The sequence below is a fragment of the Trichosurus vulpecula genome, chromosome 5, assembly GCF_011100635.1.
Source record: "Trichosurus vulpecula isolate mTriVul1 chromosome 5, mTriVul1.pri, whole genome shotgun sequence".
Lineage (NCBI taxonomy): Eukaryota > Metazoa > Chordata > Mammalia > Diprotodontia > Phalangeridae > Trichosurus > Trichosurus vulpecula.
In genome coordinates, this window is record NC_050577.1 from 191,082,760 (window position 1) to 191,096,323 (window position 13,564).

The window sequence follows — 13,564 nt, forward strand, 5'->3', positions numbered from 1 at the left end:
TATACAAATGATATCTGAGAGAAAAAACTGACACAGAGGAATAAGATGGGGGAAGAGGACTGGTAGTTCTGGAATCCTACTTTCATCAGAAATGAGTTTAAGAGGGTAGAAGTTTAAAAGAATAAACATCTTTTAAATTCGGAAAGAAATAAAAAGCTAAGGGGATAGGGAGGGGGGCAAGCATAAGGGCATAATTTCTGGAGGGGAGGATGAAGGATTAGGGTAAGGGGGATAATAGAAAGGTGTTTAGGTTAATGGGAATGGGAGAATAAGGGAAGGATCCTTGCAGGGAGGGTAGCTAAGTGATAGGAGGGCAAGGCAGTGAGTAGAAGGAAAGTAGAGAAATCAGGAGGGATAGGAAATAAGAGATATACACAAACATAAAATAAAGATCAGGAGTAGAATTTATTAGGGGAAAAAAAAGCAAGGATTGTAATCATAAATCTTAGAAAAAGTTCAAGCTAAAATAGATTTAATCATAAGAGAAAAATAGGAAACTACACTATATGTCAATTATATTAATCAATATTGTTTTAGACTCTTTAAAATAACCAGACAGCATAAGGCTGTAATATTACTGTGGTGTAGGAAATGATGAGTTGGTGGACTTATAAAAATATGGAAAGATTTGGACTTATGAAGGAAGAGGTTATCCACCCTCAGAGAAGCAGAGGATAAATAAGTATTGTACCATCTTATATAGATGCATATAAATGTATATGTCTATATATGAGTATGATTATGGATATCTAAGTATATGTATGTGTATGCATGTGTATAGTCATGTATATATCTCTGTGTATATGTTTATATATGTATGTGTGTATACATGTATGTATATATGTATATGCGTATGTGTGTGTGTATGTGTATGCTTAAGTGTACCTTCTTGTGGGGGGAGAAAGGGGAAAAAAAAGAACAAAGTAAAAAATGCACAACAAAGAACAAAAGAAAACTTACAAGGAAGCAAAGAAATGACGGACAGCTCTGAACACAATACATAGTATCTATTATATAGACTTTCTTGAAATGGAAATTTATTGCTGTATAATTTTGAATCCTCTCTTAAGTTCTGCTGTGCACATGGTAATGCTTTTTTCCTTTTCTTATGTTGTATTTAAGTTTTAATATTTAAGTTTATAATATACTTCTTTTTCTCTTTTTATTGTGAATTTAAGTTTTTGTATTGAAATTTAAAATAAATTTTTAAAAAAGAAAGGAAATAGAACCACACATGCCCTTTGCTTATCTTATTTAACTTTCTGTCTTATCTTTGAAGACACTGAGGCTCTGCAGATACTTGTTTTTCCTCTTTCCCATTAAAATGTAACCAACTCATGGTTATAATGTAGTTCCTTCTAATTAATTGGAAGCATTTACTTTTCTATATTTCTCTTGACACCTGTGTTTGCATTTCAAAGATTATGCTTAGTCCTAGTTTTTTTTTGTTTGGAATGCTTGGAATTTTCTATTTTATTAGAGATCCATTTTTTTCTCTTGTAAGATTATTCTCAGTTTTACTGGGTAGGTTATTCTTGAATGTAAACCTTTATTTGACTTTCAGAATATTGTATTACAAACTTTCTACTCCTTTCAAATGGTAGCTGTTAAGTCTTGTATGATTTTGACTATGGCTCCTTGTTACTTGAACTCTTTACTTTTGGTGTTTGTAATAATCTTTCTTTGACCTAGAAGCTTTGGATTTTATCTATGACGCTCCTGGGAGTTTCCATTTTGGAATTTCCACCAGGAGATGACTGGTGACTTGCATTTTTAACTTTGCCCTCTTGTTCTAATAGGTTTGGACAGTTTTAGTTTATGATTTCTTGAGATATGGTATTCAAGCCTTTATTTTTTGGTCATGATTTTCAGGTAGTCTAAAATGCTCTCTCTTTGATTTGTTTTCTGGGTCAGTTTATTTTAATAGCATTGAATTTATAGTTTCTTTTGTTTTTAAATTTTTTTGATTTTGTTTGAATATTTCTTTTTGTTTTTATATATTTTCTACCTGGTCCATTCTAAGTTACAAGAAATTCATTTCTTGTCTAAGTCTTATTACCATTGTTCTAATCTCTCAATTCTCCTTGGCGTCCTACCCAGACTTGTTTCTGCTCTCAGCTTCCAGTGGATTCTGGCAATCTCTTTGTGCATTCCTAGACTGTATGGAGGATCTTACAGCTGTTTCCTCTTTGATTTTCCTTTTTTTTTGGTGGGGGGAATGCAGGGCAATTGGGGTTAAGTGACTTGCCCAAGGTCACACAGCTAGTAAGTGTGTCAAGTGTCTGAGGTCGGATTTGAACTCAGGTCCTCCTGACTCCAGGGCCAGTGCTCTACTTACTGCACCACCTAGCTGCTCCCTCTTCGCTTTTCTTTATCATTCTTCCTTTGGGTGCATTTTTAGAGGCTTTCTCAGGGTGTTTGTAGGACATCTGGACTCCTTCAGATCCTGATATGCCATCGTTTCTCCATAATTCTGATGAAATTTAATAGGAATAAATTTAAAGTTTTTACCTTCAAAAAAGCAAAATTCTAAAATACAGCATAGCAGGAGAGGGGGAGGCCTGTCTATATGTAAATTCATTCAAAAACATCATGGGGTTTTCATATATTTCAAGCTCAATATGAATAAACAGTCAGTCAAGTTACATTTATTAAGCCCCCATTATATACCAGGCACTGCGCTAAGCACTGGAGTTACAAAGGAAGGTAAGAAACAGTCCCTTCTCTCACAGGGCTCACAGTCTAATAGGAGGCACAACATGTGAACAACTTTGTACAAAGAATATATGAACCGGATAAACTGGGGATAATCTCAGAGGGAAAACCTTTGAGTTAGGGACTGGGAATGGTTTCTTGAAGAAGGTGGGAAGCTAGGAGATGAAATGAGAAGGGAGAGATTTCTAGGCATGGGTGCTAGTTGTCTAGGAGGCCATGCACTCATGGTTTGTGGCTGGATGAGGGAGAGCGTGTCTCGCACCCAATCCTCTGGATAGCTCAATGAATTGTCCTTGCATTTTGAGGCTGGGAGGAAAAGAAAGGCTATGGAACTGTGATCAGCCCTGTGGTATTTCACTGAGTTCTGGCTCAGCAGCCAATGGAAAAAATTTTCTGTCAGTATGCATCATAAACTCCAAAGTCATCAAGGCCAAGAGGCCATGTAGAGACATAAGAGGAAGTCAGAGCATACCTATTTGACATCCGTGAATATGCTCTGATATCTACACATTCTCTGAGGTGTGGTAGTGGGGAGGAAAGAACCCCTTCATCATGTGTGACTAATACTAAGCTTATCCCAAGCTTCCATATGTTTGCCTGGGATGCCAGCTGAGCGTACCCCAAAAGAGATGTCTATAGTATTAAATCCTTGAAGGCAGGGAGTATTTAACATATTTTTTCTTGGTACCCTCAGACTTTGAACATTAGCAAGTGTTTAATAAATGCTCGTTAAGTTGAATTGAATTAAAAAGCAAGTAATTAAAATATCAAAGAGCTTGTCAAAGCTTCTCCTTAAAGTTGTCCCCAGAAGGTATTGGATGTTATTATTTGCCTAAGAAATAGATCCAAAGCTGCCTGTGGGGGAAAATCTATCACATTACAGTTTCTTTGTCAAGTCCAGTTAGTAGTATCATCAGTACTATAGACTGTACTGTCATTAGTACTAAGTTAGTTTAGTTCTGTACTAAGTTAGTAGATCATCACTGCTATAGTCTGAGATAAGGACACAAAAGAAAGAAATGTTTTATTCATCTCCAAGTCACAAATGGCCGGGCTATCCCTGTGGCTACAAGAACATGATATGGAATCCTTTGATAATGGCAATCTCGCAGATCAAGGCTGAAGAGCACAAGCTGATCAGAGTGACGCACTGAAATCTTTAAACAAGGTGGAAGCCCCTGGCAGAGCAAAATAAAATAAACAGGAAATTAGGATCATTCATCGTTGTTTCCATTCTTGTTTCATTTTTGACATTTTGATTATCGTTTAATGTTTGACTTTTAATCATTAATTTGTGTTAATTATTAGATGAGCATATAAATGGTTATCTGTAATTGCTCTAACAAATCACACACACACACACACACACAGAGAGAGAGAGAGAGAGAGAGAGAGAGAGAGAGAGAGAGAGAAAGGGAAGATATTAAACATTAGAGGTAAAAATGTTCTGGAACCTGATTTCTTTATTGTAGGAAAGGGTGAAGTACTCACTTGTACAATCTGTTCTGCGTCCTCTGTCCAATTATTCCCTAGAAGAGGTTGTTTTGCTCTACTCCCACCCCCCCACCCCCACCACCCAAGACAGGTCAGGATATTAATTAACTGGACTAGTCTGATCCTGGAACTAAGGCAACTGAAATGCTGGATATCATGATACCAAAAGCCTCAGAAAGGAGGTAAGAAATAGGGTTGGTTATTTCTATATTTCATCCTCCTGTCTATCTAGGATAACTTACTAAAATTATACAGTGGAGTTCCAGGACATATAATGTAATCCAAAGAGTGGGGTATTTGGGCCAGTGATCTTCTTCCCCAGGCAGATAGTCAACAAAATTTCTCCAACAGTGATGGTACTCTGAGGAAACAGAAATCTTAGTTGAGCAATATAAATACCACAAAGAGCTTAATATTACAGGGGTTTGCTGCTATACCTATTCCTGCAAGATAAAAACAAGATTGAAACCCAAAGTTGGATCCCAGTTAGGGAGGACTTTTATCTTTCTTAGGTGGCCATGATAGACTTCGAAGTGAGCTTCCACAGGTAGGCTCTCCCAACAGCTCTGGAGCTGGAGTATTCCCTGAATTATAGTAGTCCAATCTTTATATTGATATAAAGAATGATACCAAGACTACAACAGAAAAAGGGAAGATGTGAGATTTAAACCTGGTGCTACCACATTCCCTCCTTGAGGTATATCAGTCTGGTTCTTCCTTGTGTCTATTTTTTTTCAAGAAAGTTTTTTTTTTTTTTCTAGAGGGACAGCCAATTCCTTCTGCCAGAGTATATGTGATAGGGAAAGTCTCTTAATTCCATCAGAAGGCTGGGGGTGACTCACATTTCAAAGTTCATCATAGTTACCTAAGACCGAAAAGATTATCAGAGTCTTGGCCTCAACTTAACTAGGTCTGTCCCTGATTTCTAAAGATAAGGCTCTTAGCAAGCACCTAGAATGTATAGTGATTGTGGTCTTGCATAGGAATTTAACCATTTATAACATTGTTTCTATGGGGAAAAATACAATCTAATTTCTTGACAACTGATTTACAAGCAGGCATATGCTGTAAGTATTTAACAACCAGCTTGGGGAGGTGGGGGGGTGGGGTGCATGCATGATACACTTTTAAGTTTCACCTGCATTTTAAAGATTATCTCTATCCCTTTCTTTAGCCTAGAAAATAAACAGAAAAAGTCAAGCCCTGATTTGTAGTGGACTTCTGAGGTGAAAATGCTAACACTCAAAATTTGTCAGTTGTTCTGAGCTGCTTTGAGCCTGCCTCCAGCACATCTGTACTTATAACTGCAATTTTGAAATACAATTCTTTTGTAAATTGGCAAATGCCAACCCCTATGGTTAGCAGAGTAGATCAAATACAATTATCTAATGATTACTCTTCCAAGATAGAGACTCTCTGCTGCCCCTTCCTTCTTTTCCCAGAAATGTTCACCTTCAATTCCCCTTCGGGATCATGGTCTTTATACCTGAGTAGCTCATAATCTGGATAGTTACACCAGAGGAGACAAGTTCCTTGAGTTCTTGACGATGTTGTTGATCCATGTGCCAGTAAAGCCGAGCTACAAAAATGACCAGAGTCACATTGGGGTATTGATTCAAAAACTCTCTAATGGCCCTGGAACACATCCAACAAGGGCTCCAGGAAAGGAACCAAGTAATGGAGCATTTAACAGATGGTTTAAAATCTCTTTCTGAAGCAAATTTTTCTATGAAGTTGATTTCAGCATGTTGAGATGTGTTTTGATTTGAATTTCTCCAGATATTATGACTTGTGCCCCACTTGATTTCATAGAGTAGACATGTCTCCTTACGGAGTTCTTGAGGGTTAAAGAAGGCCTCGAATTCCCAAGGTTTGATCCTCCTCCTGAAACAAAGGAAGCAGCCCCATGTTGGTATAGAATCTTTGAAAAGGCATTAGGATTTTTTTTGTCCTCCTTTGCATTTGTCTATTCTGAATCAAGATTGTTTCAAGGAAATTTGCATGTATTTTGTTTTCATAAACATTATAGTAGGCAGGTTTTTCATTATGTAATTAGTCAACAGCTAGTCAGTGTTCTTCATGGAACAGTGGATGTGTTGGGCAGAAGTGTCCATGAAAGAATGTCAGTTTTCTGGGAAGCTTGGTGCCCAGAGATCCTCGTTCATTAGAAAAATGGTTTTTGTAGTATGACACTATTACTCAACATGGACTCTAATTGAGTCTAGTTGTGGTTTCTAGCTCTGTTCAGAGACAGTCCAAGGCACACAGTTTAAAAAAACACACACACAATAAACAACTTGGTGAGACTCGTAAGCAAGTCGGTTGTGAAGAGATAAGAGGGATGAGAAAAATCTCAGCCACATCTGGATCATGCCGGGACAAATCTAGATAGCAGAAGTGAGTGCAGCTCCAAGAGGTTAGAACACTCCATATTGTGGTGCCAAGAGAGATCAATCAACAATAGACTGCAACTTCAGCCCAAGAGAAGTCAATAGCAATCTCTATAGCAATATCTATGCCAAGAAACCTAAAACTTTTGTGTCAAAGTCCTCTAGCACCTTTCCATGAGAAAGCTGTTGCGTCCTTCTTTTACTTTATCAGGGAAAGGAAAAGAGTTTCTTGAGAGTCAGTTGGCTTTTCAGTATGGCAACAAGAGAACACCGTAGAGATGACTGTAGACTTTTTTTGTGTGGGTGGGGGGGGCAACAGCTGCTACCTAAGTACACTGACCTCTCTCAGCTTAACAGTCACTTCTGTCACCCTCACCAGTCCCAGCGTGGTCCAGATGACAACCTCCCTCATAAGACCCCACAGACTTTTAAAATATGCATGCATATCCAGTCTGAGTACAAGCTGAGTAATATCACTATGCCAAGGTATCAACACGTAGGTTTCTGAGACACGTAGTCCAAAGAAAATTTCTTTCAGAAAATAAAAGTTTCTTTGCCCCAAGCATTGTCAGATCATGGGTTCCCAGAACATAGGAGACTAGCAACTGAGAAAGGTAGTTGTATCCTGGACTGCATCTGCTGCAGAAGAGAAGTCGATAGTGATCTCTGGTGTCCTTTAATAGTCATCTATTCCCAACTGACCCCTCTGTTTCCCCAGTGGAGGGGACGAGGGACAAGTCATTCCACTCAAGGAAAGGGAAATTCAATAAAGTGGAAATCAAGGCAAAACATTTAGAGAACGTTGTAGAGATTGTGGTTGATCTCAGTCTGGGAAGTGCCAATCTCTCAGTGCTACAGTCTGAGATGTGCTGATCTTTCGACACTTTAGCCACTTCTGTTAATCTCTGTATAGCCCCCTTCAGTCTCCCTGCAACAACTTCCTTTATGAGACTTCCTAGCTATTTTAAACTGCAAACTCTGTAAACATCCCTGAGTAATCAGAGTACATAGTGGGTGATGTCACTATGTTGTGGAGCCCACACAGATACCTGGAAGGTGTAGCCCAAAGTAAATTCCTGCAGGGAACATGGTTCTCTCAGCCCCAACTATTGTGGAACAAATATGAACACATAGCTCCTCACAAATGTTTCATTTGTTTGAATTCAGATATCATAGATATCTCTTCTACATGATCCCAACTCTAATGATTTCCATTATTCCCCAGCTGGTCCTCTCCATGCCTTTTCAGGCGGTAAAGCCCCAGATTAGGTATCAGATTTTAACAGGTTCTGAAGAGAGTAGAAGAATGGTCTATGATTCCTCCACATTACACCTTTGTTTAAACAAAGTCCTTCTAAAACTGGAAGGCAATTTTCTCTTTGTAGGAATTTGAGCTTTAACACTCCCAGTATATCTCAAAGTTACAATTCAGGGGAGAGTTAAGATAGTTCTGACTAGCATACAATGTAATCAGGTCTTGCTGTGTCCCAATAGTTTTTACTTCTCTCATTCCTGAAATAGATAATTTGCTTCACCCATCATCAGATGATATTTCTTTTAGACATGGCTTCTCTGAGATTCTGACATCTTAGGGGGACAGCTTTGGGGGAAAGTGAGTCCTATGTACCAGGAAGGTGACTCGAAAGTGATACAGGATGAGAGAGCTAGGGATATAACTTCAAGACATTTCAAAATGGGTTCTGACATGGTAGACTTACTGTGAAAACAAGAACTAGAATGAGAGAAGGATAGGAAAGTAGAAGAAGAATTAATCATTTAAACAAAAGCTAAGGAGCATAGAAACAGATGTAGATAGTGAAGAAAATGATTGAGTAGTGTGAGAGAGGAGACAATGAGTAGAGAAAGGAGGATGATAAAAGAAGGAAAGACGGGAAAGGCATTTGACTTTTGTGGCACTGAGATGTCCTTCAGCCTTTAGAGGAACTGAATTAGAATATTACTGTCCTTACCTTAGAGTGGCATCTCCCGTTGAAGGACCTGTTGGCAAAAAGATAGAGTGTCACATGGAACTTTGGGGAGAAGAAGATTCTTTGTTCATAAGATTCTTAACATAAGATTCTTTATGTCATTCATCACTAATATCATTAACATCACAAAAAGGAATTCAAACATGTACACATGTACTAACCAATTTGCCGTTCCCCTGCTTATTTTCTCATATCAAGATATTAATAAACTTGCATCTGATATTCTTGGGAGGTGCTTTATCAACTATGGTCTGAGGCAAGGGTTAGAGGCATAACCAGGGCAGGGCATTGAAATTTAGAGGGATATGAACAATTGAGATTAGCAGAATGAGTAATTAAAATAAGAAGTCACCAGATGATATGCTTCCTTCCTTTTTGGCTGCACCCCTGGCCTTGTCCCTCCAGAATTCTATATTGGGTGGCCATCCCCCCAAGAGTGGTTCTGTGGTATACTAGGGTCTCTCCCACCTGTATCAATTGATTTCATTTTTTCAAATTGATTGGATAAGTGAAGACTTGCATGAACTGATAATGCTGAGTAAAGAACCAGGAAAGGTAACATACATAAGGATTATAATGATGTAAACAGAAAACAAGAAAACAAAACTAAAACTCATATGATGACAAGAACAAAGCGTGGACTCAGAGAAGAGTTGAGAAAGTGTACCTGTCTCACTTCATTGCTTAGGTGGGAGACCAGGGGTGTGGAATATTGAATATAATTGTTGATGTGTTGCCTGGTTTTGCTAAACTGATTCTTTTTTTTTGGTTAAGGGAAGGAGAAGGCATGTATTTGGAAGTGAATCTGATGCAAAAACAAGAAAATGCATCAATTTGTAAAGCTCTGGTTTAAGGGTACCTTTCCTTCTGTTTGTCTTAGGTGTTCAAAGGACTAGTAATATAACTCTGTCAGGGGCAAATAAACCCAGGCATGGTGCCACTCACTGACTCTAGGTACAATTTTTGTTGGTCTACTGCACCTCCTACTATTCTAAAAGCATCTTTTTCTTTTCTTTTTTTAACCATTCTTTCTGTCTTTGTTCTTTCTCTTTTAAATTTTTTTTCCTCTCTCTTTTTCTCTGTCTCTGCTTTAGGACCACAGTGGCATCACAAAGCATCATAAAGCATTGCTTCAAAGTGTTAAAAAGATTAGAGATAGAAAGTCTAGTGCAAAAAATGCTGGGCTGGGGCAGGGGCGGGGGTGGGTGAGTGTCAGAAGACTTCTGGTTGATATCTAGATGCCTGTAACACCCTCCTATATCTCAATAGCCCTATCTTTTAAAATGACAATGACATCTGCCTTAGCTTTCTCATAGGTTTTTCTTGAAGATAAAATCAGATAAATGTTTTGAAAAGTCTTTAGAAAAATTAGCTCATTATAATTGCATTATTCATGCTTATTAATATGATTATCCTATGTTTCCGTGTACATGATTATAGTGTGCTCATGGGAACTCAGCTTCCACACAGAACTCCCTTTTTTTCCATTTGAGGAGATATTTAGTTCTTATCTGAGTCTCAAAATGCTGGCATACAAAGGATGTTAATGGGATGAACCTGATAAAGTGATAATAAAGGAATTTATTTTCTTCAACAATGCCAGACACTTACAAGATGATCTCATAAGAAATTCCACAATTAGTCTAAAAAAGGGCCAGGTAGAACATTAAACTACGGAACCTATATGGCTTAGTTGTGCAGGGTGCGAAGGCTAAACCCTCAACAAAATATCAGCTTCATGCTCCTAAGCAATCAATTGTCTGTGTTGTCACCAAGTGTTTTCAATTCTTCCTTCAAAATAGCCATTGAAATCCATTCTTTCCGACTATCCTAGTTTTAGAGCTATGGAATTTCAGAGCTGGAAAGTAATTCAGGGATTATACAACCTAATATCCTTATTTGACAGATGAGAGAGACTGAGGCTCAGAGAAGTTTAATTATTTTCCCAATTTTACACAAGTAGTTGGTGACAGAGCAGAGACCAGATGCACGTCTCTACGACTCTAACCCTCTTTCTAAATATTAAGCTTGAGTCCCTGCAACATTAACTCTTGAGATTTATGGTCCTCAAAATACCTTCTAAACTATTTGTTACAACCTTGGGTCTAGATATATAAATACATTTCGCAAAAAGAATTGATTTTGGTTCTCTGGGTTATATCAAGAAGACACCTTTCCAAATTACTTTTCCAAAAACTCTTTAGTCTCTGACCTTTACTACTCAACTTACTCAGACTGACCTTGGAATATAGGTCCCTGTAAGTATGAATGAATACACCTAGTTGTATGCTAAAACCTCCAAGTACGAAGAATGTCACTCGTGTAGCAATTAAATGCTGTTCGTGTTACCATTTTATTGTTTCATGTATGTCCTACTAACTAGAATGCAAGATCCTCAAGTTTGGACTCTTAGAAAATTGTGATAGCGTCCTAGCTGATCTCCTTAGACTAGAATGGACTGATTTCACAGGCCATCTATCCCTATGACTTCATTTTACAGATGATGAAACTGAGGCCCAATGATGTTAACTGACATAGCTAACTTCATCTAGCCTGTACATATCAAAAATGGGATTTGGATCTGGGCCTTTTAAATTCAGCAGCACTGTTTTTCCCATTTTCCCGTGCTGCCTCAATCGGTCATTAGGCATTGCCAAGTACAATGTAGGGCAATGTACAGGGGAGATACAAAGTCAAAAGAAGTCATAACCCGTCTCCGTAAGGGGCTTGTAGTCACCTAGGGGAATCAAAGACCATCAGAGTTAGCAATAACAAACAATTTTACATGATGATTATATCAGAAAGCTCTAAAACATTAGAGGCAAATAAAGTAAAATATAAACCTAACTCTCATAACTTTAAATGTGAATGGATTAAACAATCCAATAAAATAAAAAATAACAAATTGGATAAGTAAAGAAAACTTCACAATTGCAAGAAACACATAAAGAAAAACAAAAACTACACCAAACAAAAATAAAGGACTGGAACAGAAATATTTTGTTCAGGAGGTAAATTAAAAAATGCAAGAATTTTAATCATGCACAAAACAATAGACAAAACAAAAACAAATATTCAAAGCTTAAAAAAGGATAAACAAGGAAACTACATTATGCTGAAAGGAACCATAGATAACAACCCAAAATCAATATTAAACTTACATGCCTCTGCCTCACCATCTAAATTCATAAAGGGAAATTAGCTGAGCTACAAGAAGACATAGACAGTAACACAATAATTGCAAGAGATTTCAGTGTCCCTCTCAGTTTGAATAGGTCTAACAGAAAGATAAATAAAATGGAAAATATAGAGCTGAACAAATTGATGGAGAAATTAGATCTGAAAGATTTAGGATATCTTTCTAAATGAGACTGTTAGAGAATGTGTGTGTGTGTGTGTGTATGCATATATATATATATGTTTGTATGTATAAACACAGAGTTTAAAGAAGTTATAAGCTCTTTCCTCAAGGAGCTTGTAGTCATCTAGGGGAATCAAACAGCAGCAGAGACAGCTCTAATAAACAATCTTGTGTTATGGTTGAATTAAAAACCTTCAAAACATTAGAGTCCAGTGGAAGAAAATATGAGCCCAGCTTTCATAACTTTAAATGTGAATGTGAAACAATCCAATAAAATGAAAAAGAGCAACAGATTGAGTAAGAAAACTATGCTCCATAATCTGTTGCTCATTGGAGACACATTTAAAAAACGACGTACACAGAATAAAAATGGAAGGGCAAGAGGTAATGATGGTAGCATCAAAGAATTTACCAACATGATGTCCACTTGATTGCTTTATTTTCCTGGGCACAAACTCTCCAAATCTTCCCAATACTGACAGAATAGAGTCCAAACACAACCTAGAATTTAAGGATCTCTATAATGTATTATCACCTTCCTTTAAGCTGTATGCCCTTTTGCTCCCCTCATACAAACTCTTTATTCCAGTTACAATAATTCATCTAACACATCCTATGCCTTCATGCCACACTTTTGCTTCTCCCATTGAATTCTCCTGGGATGATCCCCCCACCAATCAAATTCCACCTGTTCCTCAAGGCACAGATCATGTTCTCTGTTACTATCTTCCTCCTTAACCACTCTAGTCTCTGAAAACTTAGAGTAATTATCTATATAATTCATTAATCAATTGATGTATTTTATGACAGATCTTCTATTATTACTTTGAACTATTATTTACGTTTTTTATTCTCACTGAGCTTTTTGTATGTATTCTCTGTCCTTCCTTTAAGTTCATGAAGAGTAGAGGCCATGTCTATATTTCCTTTTATCCCTCTATAAAAACATGCACAAAAAGGCATTCATATACTTGTTAGTTGGATTTACTCAGATTCATTTGGTTTGCCCAAAACATAGTGATCATTGAAGAATAATACATGCCGATGACAATAATGATAAACGTCAACACACCTAGAAAAACATGCCTAACCAATATATGCCCAGATGAAGCTTAAAAATTGAACATGAGTACAGAATGCCACAAAGAGATGTTGTGAGTTACCTTTCTTGGAATCCATGTCTTCTTTTCACAGGGATTATTTCTGGAGCAGTGAGCAGGGTCAACTATCCCTGCCAGCAACAACGTGAACTTTGACTCTCTAGGAGCACCCAGTGCCACCTTACTAGGCAGAGAAGGGTGAGTCATCAGGACTTACTAGGGTAGTCAAATGAGACACAAATGAGGAAGGAATTAGTAGTGGGGGTAGGGGTATCATTGGGTTGATAATTTCATGATGCCTTTTAAAGCCTAAAAACGAGTACTTCTAAGTCTGAACTTTAAGACTGCTGTCACTTGAACCGAACAACTTTCCTCTTCCCCCTAAATACAGGTTAGGGCAGGTTTGCCCATCACCCTGTATTGGACTAAATGACGGAATGAAAACTAAAACTAAAATAAGGGAATAAGGTTGGTTTCTGTTTCTGTCATCAGAATTATTTCAAGGCACCGATAATT

The 13,564-nt window shown here is 37.6% G+C and overlaps 1 protein-coding gene across 1 annotated transcript; it reads right to left on the reverse strand.

The window, feature by feature from the left end:
• Positions 1 to 3,743: 3,743 nt before the first annotated feature.
• Positions 3,744 to 13,127, reverse strand: APOBEC1 (apolipoprotein B mRNA editing enzyme catalytic subunit 1). Its single transcript, XM_036758653.1, has 5 exons — positions 13,112 to 13,127; positions 8,570 to 8,597; positions 5,696 to 6,093; positions 4,452 to 4,570; positions 3,744 to 3,893 (listed from the first exon to the last, which is right to left on the reverse strand). The coding sequence occupies exons 1-5, from the start codon at positions 13,125 to 13,127 to the stop codon at positions 3,744 to 3,746; spliced, it is 711 nt and encodes a 236-aa protein (XP_036614548.1).
• Between the last annotated feature and the right edge of the window lie 437 nt (positions 13,128 to 13,564).